Source organism: Narcine bancroftii, chromosome 3 (assembly GCF_036971445.1).
Source record: "Narcine bancroftii isolate sNarBan1 chromosome 3, sNarBan1.hap1, whole genome shotgun sequence".
NCBI lineage: Eukaryota > Metazoa > Chordata > Chondrichthyes > Torpediniformes > Narcinidae > Narcine > Narcine bancroftii.
In genome coordinates this window covers 346,916,394-346,939,230 of record NC_091471.1, presented here as the reverse complement: position 1 = coordinate 346,939,230, position 22,837 = coordinate 346,916,394, and the positions used below count along the sequence as shown (strand labels likewise).

Sequence of the window (22,837 nt, the reverse complement as noted above, 5' to 3'; positions counted from 1 at the left end):
ATTGACTTGTTTTGTGCATGGTTTCATAACTCCAAAGAAAATGGACCAATGACAATTTTTCTCAAGCAAAGTATTTCAGTAACAATTGGGTCTAGAGCAGGGGTGTCAAACTCAAATTCACGGAGGGCCAAAATTAAAAACTTGGACTAAGTCGAGGGCCGAACTAAATATTTATTGAAAATTTTCAACAACATCTGCATGTTTTCTCTTCTTTCAACATATGTAATGTTAAACTTTAGGATATAACTTTAGGAGGATAATGTTACAGGTCAGGAGTAGGTAGCTCAAGTTCATCCTTTGCTTGACCTGAGGGAAACATATTTGGTCCCTGTGGAGATGTAGTCAGCATTCACAGGCAGTGTCCATTTTGGCCTGCATCAGGACTCAGCATTTCCTGCTCACTCCTCAGGCTCTAGGCCTCTATTCACCCTCGACCCACCATCCCTCTACCTGACCAGTCCTTTACCCAACCTCTACTCACCCCTCACTCCACTCGCTCTGCCTCTACCCACCCCATCCTATACACGCCCTTCTACTGCCTCTCCCCTCAACCTGTTCCTCCCTCTACCCATCTCTCACCCTCTAATCACCCCTCCCCTACTCGCCCTGCCCCTCCCCTTTTACCTCTTCCCTATCCACCTCTCCTTCTACTCATCCCTCCCTCTAACTGCCCCTCGCACCACCATAACTTCCCCTGCCCATTACTCCTCACCTACACCCTCTGCCCACCCCTGCTTACCCATCCACTCAGGCCCAGCGCGCTGCCGATCAGCCTTTGCGGACAGCCACCATCTCTCTCTTCACGAGCAGGGCCGAACCAGCCGTCCCTGGGGTCCGCGCGGGTGCAAGCGGTGAAGGCCGTGGCGACCGGGAGAAGTGCACTCGCACTGTGGAAGGGCCGTCTGGTGCCAGTCGCGCGGGGCTCGCGCTGCCCGGGGGCCGTGCGCAGCCTGCCATGTCCGTCGCGCCGACAGGAAATCACAGGCGCTCGCCCATCCGCCGCACCGCTCGACAGGTGGGAGAAGTGACTGGTTGTGCGGGGAGCCTTCCAACTGGCTTGCCGGCTGATGACATCGACAGACTTCTCGTGTTACAATTTCTCGCGTTACAATGGGGAAGGATGTGCAATGAAGGGGGAGGATGGTGGGGGTGACATTACCAAAAATCAGCATCGGCTCTCGCTGCAGGGCGGGCCACCTCTAATACATTTTTGAAATGATCTTGCGGGCCAAATATAATTATGCACCAGAGTTTGACATGTGTGGTCTAGAGCAATGATTCCCTTCCCACTCGCATCCCACCTTAAGCAATCCCTTACTAATCACAGAGCACCGATGGCATAGGGATTACTTAAGGTGGAATGTTAGTTTTAAATAAAAGATCGCCCACCGCGGCACAAAACAATTTTTATTTATTTTTATAGATATGCCCGGCATATGTATTGTTTGTCTGTATGTGTGTTATGTCTGGTTGTGTGTTTTCATGTTTTGCACCGAGGACCGGAGAATGCTGTTTTGTTGGATTGTACTTGTACAATCAGATGACAATAAACTTGACTTGAAAACATACTGTCTCCTCACTGACAGCAACCCGAGAGACCTGGATTGCTGAAATTGCGAAATGGAAGTACTATGCCATTGCACTGCTCATCCCTGACTATAACCTCAAATGTACATTCCCTGCCTACTCCCACTCACCTTAACCTTCTTGTTTATCAGGAATGCACCGACCTCAGTCTTCAAAATATTCAATAACTCTGGTTTCACTATTCTATGAGAAATGGGGGTTGCAAAATACAGACAAAATGAGCACTTCAATTCAAGATATTATGGATTAAGGTGCTACTTGCAGTCTAGAGTTGTGGGTGTAGCAAACCTTGATCTGATTCATACAAATATATCTCCACAGTTCTTTACATACTTTGAAAGACAATTAATCAGGTGTTGATGTAATCTACTGGGAACCAGGAAATCAGTTCTGACCACTTATGCTTGTCATTCTTCTCTTCATTTTTTTTAATATATATTTTCTGTTCTGTCGCCCACAACCCCAATTGGCCAGAGCATACACCACCAGCTAGTCTTTACATTGGCAACACATACATAAGGCACTTTCAGGTGGCCCCAATGTAAAGCCGCATATTATACCCCTATGCAGCTGTCGGGAGGCCACCTGAAAGTGGAGAACCAGGCCAGCAGGAGCACTTACCTAATCCTCCCCCTGTAGGTATAATCTCCGGGTCCAAGAATCCCCTGTGGCACCTGAAAGCAGCAGTGGGTCTATGGCCACTGTCCACAGGAGCTGCCGTTTGCTCGGACGCGGCTCTCCTTCAGCTCCACAGCAGGTGACAGAAAGGCGTCTTCTCCGCAGCCACCTCAACATCCCAGCTGCACTCCCCCAGTTGCGTCTGCCGGTGCATTATCTGCGTCCGAGCACCTGAAAGCGGCTATAGATAAAGGAGGTTAACCCTCCACTGAATGGCAACATCAACTCACCTGTTAACTGATACACCCTATGTTCCACCCATTGCTCTCCCCACCTTCTCCGCCCCTCAGATTAGTTATGATTAAGTGGCTTTGACCTGAAACATTAATTGTGTCCTCATTCCACATGTGCTGTCAGACCTGCTGTGTTTTCCAGAATTTTTTTAAAAAATTCCTGCACAGAGGTATCAGACTGAGTCCCATTCCTCCCACCAAAACTTGTTATATCGAGGTCTCAATGATGCAAGATACTGTCATTTCCATATTTTGAGTCTGTCCAATTACGTAGCCCATCTGATTACTAGTCACATCCACTCACTTACGGTTTCGCACCCTGAGCTGAACTTGGTCTTGCGGAATTGAATGCAGATCTGTATCTTTATGTTGTGACATCTATCTTGTACCCTGTCACAACTCAACTGGTGGATATGCCCCAGATCAGCCTTATGCATTCCTAGTACGACCCAGTTGCCATCATGCTCCACGGTTAAGTAATATTTATAATTTATTCTGTTGGCAAGTATTTTACAGGATTTTAAAAATACTAATTTAAGTAAAATATACTGCAATCATCGTAAAGATTGGAGGTTGCTCTTCTATAGTTTATAGAGTTCTAATTCCTGCCCCATTAAAAAATATCTATGAACTACATTTTCCCCTAACAGTATTAGCTGCTTGTTGCACTCAGCTCCATATATTCAATTCCATTGACTTAAATAGATCTCAATGTACAGAGGTTCGTATATGATAGTAATTCATTCTCACTTGTTCATTTGTTGCTGACAAAAGATGAATCTCTTCTTTAAACTGTTTCCTGTAAAAGAGTTTTGCGCCATTTTGAAATATGTAGTTACGGGTGTTTTCCTGTGAATTGATGCAAATTATGTCAAGCATTCAATCCACGGGGGGCGTGGCAAGATGGCGTAGGGAGCGGACATGCATTCCCGGTCTCCCCCAGGCAGTTATATAAATACCCGTTTTAAGAATATTTCTTTTCTGTTAAAAGTCTTTGTTTTGTTTATCAATTGTTTTTAGTTTAAAATAGCAACAAAGATTAAGGAAAATAGAGTTCAAATACAGAACAAAACTACACTCTTCGACTTTGGAAGGAACTCGGCCTACTTGCCCAGACAGAACTACGGAGTCAAGGCTGGAATTTTCTTAAGAACGGAGCTCATTAATTGGACTGTCGGATAAGCTGGCCTTGGACACCCCTCTGAAAGATGGTGATGAATATTGATTTGAAATGTTTTATGAAGATAAATTGCAGTAATTGGCATTGGTTGCCCGTGAGTTTTAAAAATCCAGATAACATTAAAGTTTATTAGTGATTTTTTTTAGATGGAATATCGGAAGGATGAATTTATTATCTATTAATACAGAACAAAATTACATTCTTTGACTTTGGAAGAAATTTGACCTATTTGCCCAGACAGAGCCGGAGTTGGTGCTGGAATTTTCTCAAGAACAGAACTTATTAAAGTTGATTTCAGACTCCTTTTTGAAAGATGGCGACGAATGTTGATTTGAAATATTTGAAATATTTTCTGAAGATAAACATATATATGGAACTCCTTGACCTGCAATAAGGTTTATCAGTGATTTTTTTTTGGATGGAATATTGGAAGAGTGAATTTATTATCTGTGAGTATGCATACATTGCAAACAGATTTTAATAGTTTTGAAAAAGTTTTTTTTAAACTAAATAACAAGATCAGTTTAATATTGAGAAAATTGGAAAAAATGGAAACTTTATTATTAAATTTGGAAATTCAGTAGAAAGTAACTATGAACAAGATTGATGATTTATAAAATTAAAGTCGAAGGAGCAATGTCCAAGAAGAGTTAAAAATTTTGAATACGTTTTTCTTGAAAATAAACAATAATTTCAACTTAATATTGAGAAGAATGACAAAGTGGAAAATTTGGTATTAAATTGGGAAACACAGAAGAAAGAACTTATGAATAACATTGATGCTTTAGAAGATCAAGACTGAAGGAATTATGTTCAAGAAAATTTTAAAAGATTTGAAAAAAACTTTTTTTTTAAAGTAAGTTACAAATTCAACTTAAGACTGAGAAGAATGGAAGATTCGGTGTTGAACTGGGATGTTCAGAGGTGTTTTAATTCAGTGGATGAAATTCAGGAAGACTTGAAAAAAAAAATAAAAAAAAAAACTTTTATTGATTGTAAACAATGTTTAACTCAGTGTTGGGAGGGTGGAAAGGGTGCAAAACTTAATATCAAGTTTGGATTTTCAAAAAAAAGAGTTTATGAATAAGATTGGTTAAATTGATGGACCGGGATTTTATGGATATAAGAAATGATGACTTTTCGGTTTATACGTGTATTTTGTCTGCCTGGGGGGGGGGGAGGGGGTGGTACTTCTGCTCCCGAAAGTCATAGGCCACTTGTGGTTTATACCACACCCATTTGGGTTTTTGGGAATTAACCACCACAAGGTGGTTTCCTAAGGGGTTAGGGGAGGTGGGGGGGGGGGGGTGAAAATTTGAAAATTATTTAGTATCTATTATGTAATATTATACTAAGTCAATTTGAAATGAATGTATGGAGATACTATAAATAAATTTCAAAAAAAAAAGCATTCAATCCACCACAGTTGAAACTGAAATATTTATCAAATTCTATTATAAAACTGGTATCTTTCAAAAGTTCGGCATGACAAGCACATTAATTATTTAAATATATCAATGAAGGTGTCTTGGGTAAACTTCTACCTCTCATTTTGTTCGTTTTAGATTGGTCACAGTGTTTGAGCTACCGAAAGAAAATAGACACACACACCGAGAGCAGTTCAGTTTATACAAGTCTTGATTACTATATCTAAAGCTGAATTCACACTACAATATGCAAGCCCTTCCCAATTATACTGATCAATGCCTGGACTGGTCCCAACTGCCAAAGCGAGGCTACGACTGCACACTTGTAGTAGGTTGTTGGTAGCAGCTTCTCCACCTCCCAGGACTGGGATGTTGGTTGGAATCTTGAAGTTCTTCTTCTTGCTGAGAGATGTTGCCACCTCTTGGAGAGTCTCAAACTTCAGCAGTGGGACCATGGCTTATACTACCCAAAAGTTGTTTACTTCAGATCTTATCTCTTTGAACAAATGATTTAATTATCTTCAAGGTCTCCTGACAGACTGCGACCAACAAAAGACAACTGCATCTCTGGGCCTCATGGTGGAAGTTGGATAATGTCTACGATTCATATGCATCCCTTGGCCCCATAGTGTAAATTTAGATAATGTCTACTAATTCATATGCAACAAGCAGGTTCTCAGCCCTGCAGAAGCAAAGGCTGCAAAAGTAAGAAACACGGTTTAAATCTTCCATTAGAGAGGGTTCTGCAGGATGAATAAATATGGAGATGCAACCAATCTACATTTTGAAAATATCCATTCCTTATTTTAATTTCGGTGTATTTCAAACATGCATAATCATATTCAGTGAAGCAGGATAGATTGTGAGTTTATATAAGACTATTAGAACGTGACCTTCAATGACGTTTAGATTTAAAAACATGCCCGGCTTTCTGCATTTCCTGAAAGTCATCAATGCTCAAATGTTTAGATGATTGTTATCAATTAATGGAATTAATTAAAAGACACAGAAGCAGAAATCGATGAAAGTGTTCACAATCACCTTCTTAATTCTCACTGGAAAAGTGTTCATCTGGATCGCTTGAAGTGAGTGAGAGTCCAATAGTGGATGTTAGACCCTCTGAATCTCAATATTTACAACCCTGAGATTCTTTTTCCAGTGGGCTGGGCAGAATTTCAACTTATCAGTCCCTGTAAATTGTAGTTGAGAAGAAATATATAAACAAAGAGAGAAATAGAAACAAATTCACTGTGTAGTAGATACAGAAAAAATAATTTCGTAACAAATAATGTGCAAAGTAAGTCATTAAATGAGTCTCTGACTGAGTCTTGTTTAGGAGTCTGATGGTTAACAGTTGCAACTGTTTCTGAACCTGGAGGTGCGACTCCTGTAACACCGATACCTCTGATGGAGTCAGTGAGAACAGAGCATGTCCTGGGTGATGTGGATCCTTGAGGATTGCTGATCCAATGGCTGTAGATGGTCTCGATGGTGGGGTGAGTTTTGCCTGTGAGGTACTGAAGCGGGAGAGGGGTGGGATGGTGGCAGTATCAAACCAGAGCTGGGTGTGTGGGGGGGGGGGGGGGGGAGTGGCGGTCGGTGGTCTAGGAGGGCTGGCGATTGCATCGGACCAGAGAGGGGGTGGTGCTGTCAGTGGCATCAGACCGGGGGAGGGGAAGGTGTCACTTTTGAAAAATTTCGCTCCCCCCAGCTATGCCCCTGGTCACACACCTGAAGAAGGATGTTGCTGTAGTTGTCTTAAATAGATCTTCAAGCAATGAACAACCTCACCATTTGCAAGATTAACAGTCTCCAATGAAAAGACATGCAGGGAGAAGGTCTAGACACAGGAGAGGGGAGCATCAGAAAGAGAAGCAGAAGTCAGAACAGAGGAATAGAACATAGAACAATACTGTATAGTAGAGGTCCACCACTGTTTCAGCTTCCACCACCATACCCGGCAAGGCATTCCAGGCATCCACAACTCTCAGAGTAAAGAAAAAACTTACCCCTGATATCTCCCCTAAACTTCCCTCCTTTACTTTTGTATATATATCCTCTGGTGTTTGCTGATCCAGCCCAAGGAAACAGGTGCTGGGTGTCCACCCTATCTATGCCTCTCATAATCTTGTGGACTTCTATCGTCTCCTCGCATCTTTCTACCACCCAAAGTGAAAAGTCCTAGCTCTGCTAACCTTGCCTTGCAAGAGTTATTTCCCAATCCAGGCAGCATCCTGGTAAATCTCCTCTGCACTCTCTCCATAGCTTCCACATCCTTCCTATAATGAGGAGACCAGAACTGAACACAATACTCGAAGTGTGGTCTTACCAAAGATTTACAGAGTTGTAGCATAGCCTTTCTACTCTTGAATTTAATCCCCCTATTAATGAATCCCATCGACCTTCTTTACTATCCTATCAACCTGTGCGGTGTCCTTGAGGGATGTATAGATTTGAACCTCAAGGTCTCTCTATTCATCCGCACTCTTAAGTAACTGACCATCAGCCCTGTACTCAGCTTTCTGGTTAATCCTCCCAAAATACATCACCTTACACTTATCCAGATTGAAATCCATCTGCCACTTTTCTGCCCAACTCTGCATCCTGCCAGCAGAGATTTATGTAAAGAAAGGCCAGCACCAGAAAGGGATAACAGAGCAGAGGAAACAACAAAGAGATAGATAACAGAGGTGATGACAGAGAAAAGAGCAACAGAGCAGAGAGTGACAGAGTGGGGAGTGACAAGGGAGTAACAGACTTGGGAGATTCAGAGAGTCTCAACTTCCTCAACCTATTGGATGAGGATTATTCCTTGAGGTTCAATTGAGGTTTTTACCTCCAGTATTTCAAATTAAAATCTAATAAGGTAAACCTTTCATATTTGGGAAAAAGATAGAGAGGTACAGTATATACTGTTTTATTTCTTCAGCTCAATGAAAGTTATTGATTGCGTTTGTAACAAAAAGAAGTGCCATTTATTTTGTGGTTTTCATGATGTCAGAATATTCCAGAACCACCTGCAATGTAATTTTAAGTTACTGTTATAAAGTACAGTGATTGGACATTTTTTTTAACTAATTCTGGTTTCTATGACAGCAATTGAATAGTGTAAGATGAGAGAAAAAATATCTTCAGGAGAATTCTCTTGGTCCTCTCTTAAAAAGTGAAGATTTGTTCTGTTGATATGGAGATTGGTCTAATTTAACAACACACTCAAAAATGATGTTTCCAACAGTGTACCGGCTCAGAGCACATCACTGAACCAACATGGATACTAAAGACTTGTGCTTTAATCGTGGCATATATTCTGTCTCCCCTCTTCAGCCCATAAGAGCAGGCTTCCTGTCTCTGAAAATGATCATCGAAAATCTGCAGCAGTTGAAAAATAGTGTGTGGTTTGACTGATCCAAGCCAGTCGGATCAAGGTTGCAAGCGAATTTTTTCAGTTTGGCAGAAATTGTCAAATTTGACGGTTTGCATTTCAATTGCCTTGTAAAAGGGAAGGCATTATCGTGTGATGAATACACCATTCATTAGTTGCCAAAAACTGAGAGCATTATCAAAGTTGAAACACATATCCAACAAAGCCAAATCATTTGGCCTTCAAATGAACACTCAGTATGATTAGATATCCAAAATGCCATTTCATGGAAACTGGTGAGGATGGTGCCAGGGATTTGCAGAAAAATAATGTGGTAACAATGCATTATTACTTCAATCTCCCGCTAGTGAAACATTCATGACAGTCAACCAACACAAATGCTTGGAGTTCATATTAATGAATGAAGAAAGATGTCTTTTTTCCTCAAAAAAGATGAATTGCTCTCTCCCTTCTCATCCCCTGAACATTTACTGATATTATTCCTTGCATGTGCAGAGGAAGGTTAGATCCACGAAGCTTTATGCTTAGCTCTTTTACAATATATATTTTAAAATAGTTAATTTGGTTAAAATAATTGACACCATTTTGCTAGAAATGCCTTAAAAGTAGTTAAGATCCTTAATAAATCATCCTGTTGAACTTTGAACACTCACTTCCACATGGAACATGAAACAGCTTTGAACTAAATACAATTTTTTTTTTAAATTGGCAGATGCTGGAAAATTGAAATCTGAACAAAAAAAAGCAAGTGTTGGAAAATGCAGGTGACATCTTTGGAAAGAGAAATTTAACATTTCAGGTCGAACACCCTATATAACAGCACCTAAATACACCTGGGATGGTCTGAACTCGGAAGCTAAGCAGATACAGGACTGGTCAGTAATTGAAGGGGTGACTGTCTAGGAACTCCAGGTGCTTTAGGTTTCTGTGCGACTCTTAATCTACCTTATGGTAGAGGAAAGTTAAAGAATTTCATGTATGTTACATTCTAAATGGAACCTTTACAAGAAGCTGCTAGATTTTTCTAACATTATCTGTTATTATTAGAGTTATTATTTGAATCAATTTTACCATTTAATTTTTAGGGCAGTAACTTAACTAAAGTAGAATCAATTTACATTTAGAGGCCACAAATACCAGCAGAGCACCTGACTTCCCTGCATCAATGATTCGATTCTTATCCTTTAAGATGGTCAACATAGTCGATCGTAAAAATCCTAACTCGTGTGCTATAGCCATTGCCAGCTTGCCACCTTCACGCTGAGCAAGTATCTTGAATTACATATGCATTTAATAAACCTGATGGGCAGTTTACAGTGCCCTCATTCACATGTTTGCTGCAGAGACTGCAAGCATGGTTGAGTCAGCATCGCAAGTGAGTATGCTGTATGACACTCTTGCATGATGCTGCTGTCGCCACGCATCGCGAGAGAGTAGTGCACTGCATATCACAAGCGTGAGAACAGATTGGAATTCGTAATTGAAAGTATGGATTTGAACCATCATAACGTTGAAAAATCGTAAGTCGGACCATCGTAAGTAGGGGAGCACCTGTATATAATCCACCTGACCAGCCATATTTCTGAAGAGGAGATCACCGTTTGTGATGTAAGTCTACTGTTATATGTAGAAGAATTGAAAAAAAGATGCAAAGTTTTCCAGTATTTTGTAAGCTGGGGAAAAACATCAAAAATAAACAGAACTCGTTGAAATTGCACAGTATAAATCAACCAGTAGAAACAAAGCAATTTCTCCATTTGATCTTATCTCAACAAGGAAAAACTATGTTACAGGATTTATTCCAATGGTTTCTATACGTTATGCATATAATTGATTTCAGATAGGAAATAGATGGGTTCATGGGAGTTAGTATAGTTGAAACTTCCCTGAGTTTTTTTATGTCCCATTCAATCATTATTGATGGAGACACATCAAAATGTGTGTTTTCAAAGTAGACTGTAGTTATTCTTTGTCATATACTATGGCTAAGACCTTGATTGGTTGGAAGAAGATATTTAAAATTTTGAGTGTCCATGCAAACAAAAAAAAACCCACTCATTGCATGAAACAGCAATATAAGCCCAGTGAGCTGGCTGTTACGTTTGGTAAATACATAACTTTCCACGGAGTAACCAGTCAAGCCTACCATAACTTGCCAGACATTGCATGTCCACGATTGCATTCTACGCTGTCTAGCTTTCACTTTCGGGCATGCTGTTATTCTATGACTTTCAGTGCCAGACTTAATTAGAGCATGGTGTTACGACCTCCCAGTGCTGCCCTCCCATCGTCAAGGGTCATGGAAAACTAGTTCATCCCTGTGCTCTGCATTTAAATAGGAGGGTGCGTCCTTTGGCGAAAGAGAAAATGATGAGATGTGAGCATCATGTGGTACTTGAGAGATATCCCACAATTAAGGGGAAGATGCAACATCTCATCATATTAAATTTGGTCTAGCAGGACACAGGCTAACGGGTTTAGTGTAGAATTACTAAAGTGCATCAACATACTGTATATAATGAGGTGTTTTCTGCACTCAATAGTTTTTACTTCCATAGCAGGTTTTTGTTAAGGTCGACTGCAGCTTAATACACTCGATTCCAAGGACAGTTGTTCTCTGTATATCAGGACCATACAGGTGGAATAACTGCACAGACACTTAGGCACTCTTAATGACCTTTTTAGTAGGGTCCCATTGTTGAATAATAAGATGTTCCTTCTTCCCATGCTCCTTCTCCAGGTACTGCAATTGATGGAGCAAAACGTGAACTCATGCATGTGAAAACAAACATTAAAAAAATTACGGGAAAGCAGTAAAGTGGTACAGAGGGCTAAACAAACTGTTAGAGGTAGAAGGAAGGTTAATCAGCCTGCAAAAAGGTCACTTTCACATATAAAAATAAAAGATTGAATTTAATTGAGGAAGTGCCCTAATAATAATAATAATAATCTGAAGATAATCTTGAAACATCAAAGTTCAAAAAAGTGTAGCAAGAAACACGACATCAGAGAGTCATGTGGAGAGAAACAGGACCTTCAGCTCATCAAATCCATGCCAACCATCAAACACCTATTTATACCAATCTGACACTGATCTCATTTTATTCTTCCATATTCAATTCAACTCAGATTTTAGATTTCAGATTTATTGTCAGAGTACATACGTGGCATCTCATAGAACCATAAAACATTACAGCACAGAAACAGGTCCCTTTAGCCCTTCTAGTCTCTGCTGAACATTTTGTTTTTGCCTAGTCCCACTGACTTGCACCCAGTCCATAGTCCTCATAGCTCTCCAATCCATGTACCTGTCTAAATTCCTCTTAAATGTTAAAACTGAGCCTGCATTCACCACCTCAGCTGGCGGCTCATTCCCTTTCACTCTTATCCTATGACCTCTGGTTTGTATCTCATTTACCCTGAGTGGAAAAAGCCTATTTACATTAATTCTGTCTTCATAATTTTAAATTCCTCTATCAAATCTCCCCTCATTCTTCTATGATCCAGGGAATAAAGTCCTAACCTGTATAACCTTTCCCTGTAACTCAGTTCCTGAAGTCCAGGCAACACCCTGCACTCTTTCTATCTTTTTGGAATCCTTCCTGTAGTTAAGGGTCCAAAGATGCCCACAAGGCTCCAAATTTGCCCTGACCAATGTCTTGTACAACTTTACCATAACATCCCAACTCCTATCCTCAATACTTTGATTTATGAAGGCCAATATGCCAAAAGCTCTCTTTACAATCTTTTCTTGATTTGTCTTTCCAAAATGTGACATTTCACACTTGTCTGCATTAAATTCCATCTGTCATTTTTCATACCATTTTTCCAGCTGGTCCAGATCCCTCTGCAAGCTTTGAAAACATTTTTTGCTGTCCACAAAGCCTCCAATCTCAGTGTCATCTGCAAACTTGCTGATCTAATTTACCACATTATCATCTAGATCATTGATATAGATGACAAATGACCATGGTCCAGCACTGATCCCTGAGGCACACCACTAGTCACAGGCCTCCAGTCTGAAAAGCAATCATCCACCATTACTCTCTGGCTTCTCCCATCCAGCCATTTTCTCAAATCCAGTTCACTACTTCACCATGAATACCTAGCGTTTGAATCTTCCTGACTAACCTCTCACGTGGGACCTTGTTAAAGGGCTTACTAAAGTCCATGTTGACAATATCCACAGCCTTTCCTTCATCAACTTTCCTGGTAACCTCCTTGTGTACTTCTGTATTTTTATGGTAGTTTTGTTTTTAATAGCATCAAAGTCTTGCAATGCAAATTTTGCTTTCAAAGTAGACAGTAGTTATTCTTTGTCATATACTATGGCTAAGACCTTGATTGGTTGGAAGAAGATATTTAAAATTTTGAGTCAAATGATACAAAAAGGTCTGACCTGGCTCTGGGAGAATGCTCTAATTACATTTCACTGTCTGCAATAGTGACAGCTCATGAATCAGTACACTTCTGGTCTCCCTGAAAGGAATAGGAAGGGTGGCATATTAATGCAGGGGCTTATTTCCATTACAGGCATGTGTTGATTTTCTTATTGTATTTCTCGTAGACGTGTACCTTGGTAATTGTAAATATAATTGTAATTGGAGCACTCTCCCAGAGCAAGAACAGGCCATTTTGTGTCATATGATTCTAGCGGCATAGCGTAGGAGGGTTTACTAAAGTTTAATGATCTGCGTTCATAACTTGAGCTCAAATTGTCCCGTTCTGTTCAATGAGTTTCACTTTTCCAGTGTCCACTGATTATTTCAAAACACACATTAATTCTAAATAACTGGACTAGAGTTTTATTTGCAAACTCTAAATTTAAGTTAACATGTTTTATTATTTGCAATTGGATTCTAAACAATGCTAACGACCTCTATTCTTGTACTCATTGATCAGAAGGAACAACACCTCATCTCCGGTCTGGGGACCCTCCAACTGGAAGGCATTGGCATTGACTTCTATGGTTTCCATTAAATCCTTCCGCCCCCCCCCCATCACCTTTCTCCCAGTTCCGTCTTTTTCCAGATGTTTTTAGGGTGAGGCGTCGCTTCAAGGCCAGCTCCATTAGTGGAGAAAAATCTGTGCTTGCCTTTTGATAGAGAAGACCTTCAAACCTGCTCCAGTGTTGCTCTCACGAAGAGCTGCGCCATGTTGGATCCTCCGGACCTGCTTCATTAAACATATTTAAAATTCAGTTAGATAAATTTTTATCTAAAATTCGGTTAGATAAATTTTTACATGATAGAGGAATTAGGGGATATGGAGAGAAAGCAGGTAGGTGGAGTTAGTTCATAAATTAGATCAGCCATGATCTTATTGAATGGCGGAGCAGGCCCGATGGGCCATTTTTGGTCTACTCCTGTTCCTACTTCCCATGTTCCTATGAGGCAGGGCGACTGGTGCTGTAGCCCCTCCTGCCGACATGACATCATGCATACGCGCCGAGTGGGAAAGAAAATGGCGACCATGGAGCAGGCACTGTGAAGGCTAGGACTGATGAAAAGAAGGTACCTCCAATGCACTCCACCGCAAGTATCTGGTTAGGGGGCGGGTCGATGACATGGCGCTCTTGTGCCTCAGGCTGATGATGTCATCGCGACATCATCAACCCACCCCTAGCCAGCCACTTGCAGCACAGGACCACCTCCACCTGTGTGACCAGCCTGCGGAAGGATGGGATTCGGCATCCTGGAGCCGACGATTTATGGAGGTAGACAGAAGGGCAGAGACTATCTGCCTTGACAGTCACCACTTTTTTTCATCTATAAAAGGGGCTTCTCTCTCCTTTCACAGAGCCAAAATCAATTCTCACCTCTCATCTTATCATATCCAATTAACCCCTTTTGTTGGTCTGGACTCCTCCCTTGGACAGCCGCTTTCTGCATATTATCTGAAGAAGGGCTCAGGCCCCTAACCTGGGTCATATCGATCCTTATCACCCATGGAAGCTGGCAGATCAGCTGAGATCCTCCAGCGTTTCTGCGTGTGTGTTTAAGGACAATTGCAGCGTCTGCAGACTTCCGTCACCAGCAACAATACATTCTGGGACTGACTTTCCAGAGGATCAGAAGAGACTTTTAATGTCTTTTAAACACTGAATTGACCGTCCGCGGGCCGCTGAAGCAGTAGACTTCCCCACATCTCCGCTGTGGCCCGTCCAGATGGCCTATTGGGGTGAGATGTCTGGAGTGGCCAGTTCGAAGCTCCCTTCCCTGTCCTTCCCTCACCCCTCCCCGGATTTCCCAATAAAGGCGACAAGCCCTCTCTTACTCCTGTACCTGGAACCTGGCCAAGTCGTGTATCGTGTCGATGTGATCAACTCTTGCAAACTTTTTCTAATAAAGAGGTAACCCGACCTCCTTGCCACTTGGAGGGCATCTAGCGTTAGGGGGGAAAAAAATGCCCAGGAGCACCGTCCCACCGATTACATTGCAAATTCATCAATCCTGGTGCAAAAGTGTCTCCAGAAACCGGCGGCGCCGTCGATGAGAAGTGACTGCTCTTTATCTCAGCGAGACAGAGAATGCCAACTTCTGTCCGACTCTCGCAAACATGATGAAAAGGCATTGATGGACGCGTGTCTCCCCCCCAGGGCGCTGCTGAACCCGCCGAGGATCTGCAGACTCTGGGGGGGGGGGGGGGGGGGTGCTCTCCCATGAAGAGCAATGCCGGCGACCTCCCGGGCCCACCCGTCCGGTCAAGGAACAGGTGGCCGCCGAGGTTGCAGTGGCTCCCAAAATTCGGAGGGCACCTCCTGCTCCAAAACATACGGTACGCGAAGGGGTTTCCGTCAGAGCCGCTCCAGTTGCTGGCGGAGGAGGCTGCAAAATGGGTTGGTTGCCGAACAAGTTCAACAAGACTGGAGCGCTGATCACCTGCCAGCCCGGACACCAACCTCCACCTCGCCGACCTTGCGGTGGAATGCGGATAGCAAGATGCGGTTATAAATCGGGGGCCGAGTCCACGCACTCCTGACAACGTTTGGGGACGCGGCGACCAAGGGGTCGACTGCAGGAGCGGGGCAGAGTTGGGAGAAGCGGAAGGGGGAGGCATGTCGGAAGAGGCTGGGTCCGACGAGTGCCCCGTTTGTTACGAGAAGGTGTCCCGCCAGAACCAGTCGCTCAGGACCCTGACCTGCCACCATGTCTTCTGCCACGACTGCCTGGTCAAGACGGTTATCAACCAGGAATCCCAGCCCAAGAAGGTGGTTTGCCCGGTCTGCCGGCACGTCACCTTCCTGAGTCGAAGGGGCAGAGGGTGGATCGCCAAGAACAAGGAGGGCAAGCAGACCCTGGAGATCCCGCTCTCGGAGCCCAGCAGCCCAGCGCCGGAACCGGGCGGGATGCTCCCTCCACCCCAGCGCTCGCTCCTGCGCCGCTGGTTCGGCTCCTGCCCGCGGACTTTCCCCTCGGCTCGCCCCCCAGGTCAGGGCGCCAGTCAGATTTTCGTGATCAGCGGCCGGGGCAGACCGATGAGCGAGGAAGAACTGCGGGCTCCGGCCGAGGCGATGGTCCCGGGGCACCGGCGCTGTCGAACGCGCTGGGTCCTGGTCTTGCTCTGCCTTATAATTATCGGGGCCGTGGTCGCTGCCATTCTGCCCTGGGTCACCTCCTTTAAGTGAGCTCCGCGGCCCCTCGGAGCGGCAGCAGGGACTGGCCTGGGAAGACTTCCACTCACAAGGGGCTCGCTTGCAGAAAGCGGATGGACGGGGAGCTGATCTGACCGACTCTTTATTTTTTTCGCTGCACTTTCCGAGAAAGTACTTCTTGCCAGAAATTGCACGTGTACAGGACTATACTTTAAAAAAAAATGTTTTGCAATGATTAAAATTGTGAACTTTTCCAAACTCTTCATCTTAACTATCAATACCTCGCAAAATAACATGTAGCACCAATTGGTTCAAGAAGTCATCGAATCTCGGAATTGTGAGCAGCCGTTGTTAGATTTGGATGGACGCGCAACGTTTTCAGCGTCCGCCCCTTTAAACTTCCTCACTTTGGGTCTGTTTAGAAGCGCTGGGGGACGGGGGAACCTCATGCGTTATCTCGAACCCATTATGCAGGACCATCACTTTGAACGCGACCCAAAGCAAGACCGACTCGTTCTACTCCTTAGAAGAGAGGAGGTGGGACTTCCCACGCCTCCGCTTGTTCTCCAACCTAATTCCACCCCCCACCCCCCTCCCAACGTTGTGAACACTGTTCCCCGTCCACCCGGAGAACGACAGCTTGTTACATGACGCATACTTCAGAGAATTATTCACACCATTGGATGATGTCTGACACTTGAGAGACAGAGGCGACAAGGATTGGTAAATTTAAATGTAAATTAATTAGAGTGCAATATTTTGTACATTTACAGTGTCATGTTGAGAATTGCAACAATTTCATATTTGTCAATAATTGGTTTTGGTGCAGATGCCAAGGTGGCTTGAGATGATCATGTGGAACTGTATGTGATCGAAGAAGCCCAGTCGCAGCTTCTGTGATCGGATTTATAGAACTTGCACCGGCAACTTACCGAAGCACAAGAAAGCGGGCATCCAGGACGTGAGGCCGCAGTGGATTGAGGAAGAAAGCTCTGCAGGGGTTGCAGTTTTAAACCCTAGGTAACGCAGCTTCTGGCCAAGGCTTCTCCGGTGGTGGGAGAGGGTGAGAGCTTAGCTGCAAGTCAACCCATCGGTTACCAATAAGCACCTTGAGTTTTGTTGCAGGTTCTCATCCCCACAAATGGAAAGCACTTCATGTTGAGACTTGAAGATGCCACTGAGATTCCAGAGAGTCAGAACTGCTAGGTATTAAAAGCCTAGTGATCCAGGGTAAAGGTTGGGGTTTTAGCAAGGGTCACATCACTGGATGACAAAGAGAGTGACTTGCTATTTATGAGCCATGCTCCCCATGCATACAGACACCTCTGTGATCTGAATAGCTGCAAATTAAGTTGAAAACTCTACAATAGTTTATTTTCTGCTTGCCCTCAAATCTTACCCTGGAGGGAAGGTCATTGATAAACCAACTTTCTGCTAATATGCCATTCCAAGGAACTCTTAGGGTTATGTTCTGGGCCAGAAATGATTGGCCCCTGAAAACCATACGAATCTCCCTTTCTGGAGACATAACCTCTGATCCTCATTGACTCAGTTTACCTGACACTCCTTGATATCACCCAATAAAAATATCTCGATATCAAGGGAAGTTAACTCTCACTTCACCCTCTAGAATTTTGTTCTTTTGCTCACATTTTGACTGTGGTTCTGGGCCTGAATAATCCAAACTGAACAGCTGTGAGCATTAGTGTATGTGCGACTTCACGGCAGCTTTGATGTCTCCTTCAATCACTTTGTCTGAGAGTGGATTGAAAAGGGTGTTTAAAAAGTAAGTGGGGCTGGATTTCATTTTCTTGGGCAAGATGTACAGGGGAAATCTTCAGCTTGTCAGGAAGATGCCACGTTGAAACTTACCAACACTAAACCAGATGAGCTTTGGAACATGGTCCTTCAGTATATCATGAGGATTGAAGTGAATTTGGCAAAGATCTGAGAAGCTAGGAGATATAAAGAGATGCTTGGATAGATCATCCACTCTGCACTGCTGGCTTGAAGATGTTAGCCAATGGTTAACTTTTGCCCTTTGAATCATAAATGAGGGGCATATTAATGGAGCTTCCTCTTGTTAGTTGCTTAATTGTCCACAAGCATATTTATAATAGAAAGGCATGCATTACTGGGAAACTATTCCATTTCACTGGTATGTGACAGTCTAATGGTGCGAGACTTTTAATGGAATTTGAATATAATTTGTATAAACCTAGATGTTATCTGGGAGATAAATGTGCTGTGTTTGTTTAAGTAACAATGGTCATCTATGGTTTAATGAATGAATGCAGTGGTAGTTTACTTCAAGGATCTGGCTTTAATTCTACCTCATACACGTGGATACAAGTTTCCATTACTTGCCTGCTACAAGCCAAATCAGCTTAACCATAACCCAACTTCAAAACAGTGCTATTCAAACAAACGAGTTAATTAATTCATGTGATAAAAGTGAACTTGGAAATGCTGCTACTATGGGATGCATCACACAAGGAAATGGTTGGTTTTTAAAAATGTTTTCTCTCTCATTTTCTGAATTTTATATGTTAAGAGAGAATTTATAATTTACCACATGCGTGGAAGTAAGGGTCTGCCTTGGATGGTCGCTTTTCAACCCCCCCCAGGTTCAGGATGGTGCTCTAGTCTTGAACAGCCATGCCATAAGGAATGGAGCACTCAGAAACTAGTTTTTCCAATACTCTTTTATTACACGCAGGCTTGGTGGGAGGTCTATCAACCCCATGGGGATCCAGGAGCTCCCCGAACATGCAATTCCATCGGTTCGTATACCCCGCCGCAGTCTGACAACCAATCCAAGAAACAGTCTTGTCCCATGGTATCAGCATTAAGCTACACACTTTTCATCTGCAAATTGGATCATTATGTGAACCAAACAGGTAACCAGGTTCCCCTTTCTTCAGGCATTGTTCTTGCTGGCCACCTGAAATGGGGAAACACCAGGCCGGTGAAAACTTACTAGCAGGCAGGGGTTGCCCAGCAACACAAGTCATGGGGCCCCTCACTCTCTGAATATTTATAACCCCCTGGCATTTTGCAAAGCAGCAGGGCACACCCTTACTCGGCAAGACAGACCCCTACTTCCTCATATATTTACATTAGAAATACTCAGAATGTATCCCATTCCACTCTGTTGGACTAGGTATATATTAAGAGTGCTGGCAATGGTGTGAAGATTCAGTATCTCATCTTACTCCTTTTTCTCTTTATCCCCAACAATGTGAGCAAAGTTGTTTCGTTCCATTACACACCAAAATATGGCTAAGTTTATTGGGTATGGCAAAAGTCATGGACTATGACAACATCCTGGCAGCAGGCTCTAGAGCCTCTAAAGAAGGTGCTTCAGGCAGGCTACCATACGGACAATTTCAACCTCTACATAGAGCATGGCCAACATGTATATTGTCTGGACAAAGGTGATATAAAGCCAATCTGACCAATTACTCTTCTATTCACCTCTTGTTAGTGAACAAGTTGACATGCAGTTTTCACATCCTGGATCGTTCTGCAATTTCCAACCTAGGCTGTGTATTAACTGAGAAAGAATAACATTGAATATGCTCATGTGGTACAAAGCAATAATCTATGCTTTGATGTCAATTCTTACAAATTGTACTATTTGCTATTGATCAAGCGGTCTTATAAACAGAACATATTTTGCAATAAGAAAAGCATCCAGGAATGAAAAAAAGGGTTGTGTTGCCCAAATCACCTCTATGGGTCAAGAAAAATATTACATAATGAACTGTCTCTTCATGGATTGGGCTCACTGCCTGGATTCACTGACCATGGGCCCCATTTAGCCTGACTGATTTTCTGAATCCGATATGGCATTTTAATGGAGGCTTTTAAAAACTATGAATATGAATTTGTATAGTTTTTAATTATGTACAAAATAACTTGTTTAAAAGTATGAAAAGTGATTAATCGATATCAAATAATTAGCAAGTAAGAAGAAAGTAAGTCAAGCACGTAATTCCATTTCCCTCTTCTCCAAAATGAATCAACTTTCTATTTATACGCCATCCCTCCATCACGAAAAACTGAGAATGGGATGCATTTGAACTTTATAGGTCAAAGTTCTGCCGCTTGACTCAATTTGCGTCCAGATGAACCACCTTTGATCATCTTGTCTTGCTATAACAATGCAGGTGGAGAAATCTGAGACAAGCTGAACTTTAAATGGCTGGCTCCTGGTATTTCCTTTGGACCTATCAGCTTTTAGTCAGCTTGATGAATCTAACATTTAACAGATGGAGAATTTGGATGTTAGAACATGCCAACAGTCTGACAAGCTGAAGTTTTTCATTTTGAATCCTACCTCCATATCAAGTCCTTTACTTGAAACGTTTTAAATTGACTATTGTATCTACTTGTAATATTTTAAATGGTCGATTCTCTCAAAAGTCTGAATAGAAAGGCAGTTCCGACTGCCTTCATATTGCAAAATGGTTTTCACTTTATGTGATAATAAATGAGGATTGTGTACAGATCATAGCTACATTTTGGAAATCATTGTATGAGATGTTCTAGACAACTTGGGTTTATTACCTTAGCAAAGTGTTAAAACTTTTGCCCTTAAAAACCTGGAAGAGTGCTTTCAAAAACTTCACATAAATTGACAAATGTTTAGAAAATGGGAAACTTCAAATGCCATTAAACATTTCATTGCCAAAGACTGAGGTTCTTCAGGGGGATATCCCTCCTCATGAATATAATTCTAAAGTTGGAAAGTTCAGACTGGGCATTGTCTGTGCAAGGCTACAATCAGACTGATAACTGGGGTAAAAATTAATCAGTTTAGATCCTGGATTTATTGCAGTTTAACAGTAGAAAAGTTTTAAACATCAAGCATTGGATTACACGCATAAAGAATCACCAATTTTGCCTAAGACTTAATATCAGAAAGGATTGAAGCAAACTTTCAGCAATCTTCTGATTTTTCTTTGTGTTTGGTTATAGACTCATAATAGTGACTGGAGGAAGAACTAAAGGTCAATTGTGAATCCGCGTACTTCATTAATCTATAGATGGAACAACCTATCTTTGAGCTATTATCAAAGTAGCTGGTACTGTGAACTTGTTTGAGGTATTCAGCTGTTTTTGTAATTTTGTCAAATTTCTACCAACTGGGTGAAGATCATTTTGTACAAGAGATTTTATCTTGGGACGTAAACAAAAGCTAACGTGACCATTTAAGCCAGTGTTCCTGATAGGGGATAAGAGGATTGTTTTTCATTTATGGATTTGGATTTGGGTTTTATCTGGTTTGTTGCCTCTCCCAGGAGATTTGGATGAAGGTATGTAACTATGGGGCTGAAATGGACTAGCTGTGATTGGCAGTTTATTAAATAAGTCCCAGACTTCTTTAAGTCGAGGGCATTGGGAATGATACTTGCATCCACCAGCTTATTTCATTTGCAGAAGTAGCTGGGAGAGAGGTAGCAACCCTGTGTGTTTAAGATGAAATCAATCCATTGATACAAGTTTCAAGAGGTAAGTGGGTGGAAGTTTTCAGAAGTTGAGTTAAATAATCGAAAAGTATTCCAGAATGAACTGTGGTGTGTGTGAAGGGACAGAAAACATGCTTGCAGAAATAAGACAAATGTACTGCAAAAGCAGTGTGATTTTATGATGAGATTTTCACCTTCAGTGAAAGCTGGTTCAAGTTTGAAAGATCATGTGTATCTGCAGAGTGTTCTTCGACAGAACTCCAGAGAACAAAAAAGAGGGAAAGGTTGAGTAATGAGTCAGATTTTTAAGAGACCTATGGTACACAGATATTTAACCAACAGCAATCATTACCTAATGTTTGTTAGAATGAAAATTTAAGTTCTTGGGAGTCAGTATCTCAGAGGGTCTTTCCAGGACCCACACATTAATGGCATTGTGAAGAAAGCACATCAGCACCTCTACTTTTGCGGAAATTTGGTCTGATAACAGGAACTCTGACCAATTTCTACAGATTCACCACCATCTGGTATGAGGACACCAACACCCCTGAGGGTAAACCTCTGCAAAAGGTAGAGGACACTGCCCAAGACATCACAGGCAAAACCCTCCCCACCATCAAAAACATCTACAGGGTCCGCTGCCATTGGAGAGCAGCAGCAATCATCAAGGATCCACAGCAGCCAGAACATGTTCTGTTCCTACTGCTACCATCAGGAAAGAGCTATCGGAGCTGCAAGATTCACACCATCAGGTTCAGGAACAGTTACCCCTCCAACATCAGTCTCCTCAATGACAAACTCAACCAGGGACTCAGTTAAGGCCTTTTACTTTTGCACCCAATTGATTTCCCCCCCCCCCCTCTGTATTGCACAATTTGTTTATATTTGTTTACCTGTGTATGTTGAGTACAGTTTTTTTTTTGCACTACTCATAAGTGGTAAATTCTGGCCAGCCGCAGGAAAAAGAATCCCAAGGGGGCATATGATGTCATGTACTCTGACAATAAATCTGATAGGGAGTAAAGCATAACAACTTTTGAAGTGTCCAGAATAGGGAAGCATACTATAAAATCTAGTAGCAAGCCTTTCAGAAGTGCAGATAGGAAAGACGTCTACTTCCAAGGGGTGGCAGAAGTTTAACACCTCTGCAAAAAATGGCGATTGATGCCAATTCAAAATTTAATTTTAAAAGTGGACTCAATTTTTTTTTAAACAAATTATATTCAAGGGATAGTGGAGGGGGGTGGGGAAGCAAACTAATGAGCACGGTCAAATATTAGCT

The 22,837-nt window shown here is 42.3% G+C and overlaps 1 protein-coding gene and 1 long non-coding RNA gene across 4 annotated transcripts; one reads left to right on the top strand and one right to left on the bottom strand.

Annotated features, from left to right (window-relative positions):
- Positions 1-5,148: 5,148 nt before the first annotated feature.
- On the bottom strand, positions 5,149-16,635 carry LOC138759351 (uncharacterized). 2 transcript variants are annotated; one of them, XR_011354800.1, is made up of 4 exons: positions 16,363-16,635; positions 13,492-13,662; positions 11,165-11,230; positions 5,149-6,295 (listed from the first exon to the last, which is right to left on the bottom strand). It is a non-coding gene; the product is annotated as an uncharacterized lncRNA (long non-coding RNA). The 2 variants fall into 2 exon arrangements; XR_011354801.1 differs by lacking the exon at positions 5,149-6,295 and adding an exon at positions 8,063-8,122.
- LOC138759350 (RING finger protein 222) lies at positions 15,304-22,453 on the top strand. 2 transcript variants are annotated; one of them, XR_011354799.1, is made up of 3 exons: positions 16,121-16,816; positions 16,911-18,583; positions 21,065-22,453. XR_011354799.1 is itself a non-coding variant. In XM_069929569.1 (2 exons), the coding sequence occupies exon 1, from the start codon at positions 15,545-15,547 to the stop codon at positions 16,112-16,114; it is 570 nt and encodes a 189-aa protein (XP_069785670.1). In that variant the 5' UTR covers positions 15,304-15,544; the 3' UTR covers positions 16,115-16,816; positions 16,911-20,597. The 2 variants fall into 2 exon arrangements, 1 of the variants encoding a protein (XP_069785670.1); XM_069929569.1 differs by lacking the exon at positions 21,065-22,453 and having other exon boundaries at positions 15,304-16,816; positions 16,911-20,597.
- The last annotated feature ends 384 nt before the right edge of the window (positions 22,454-22,837 follow it).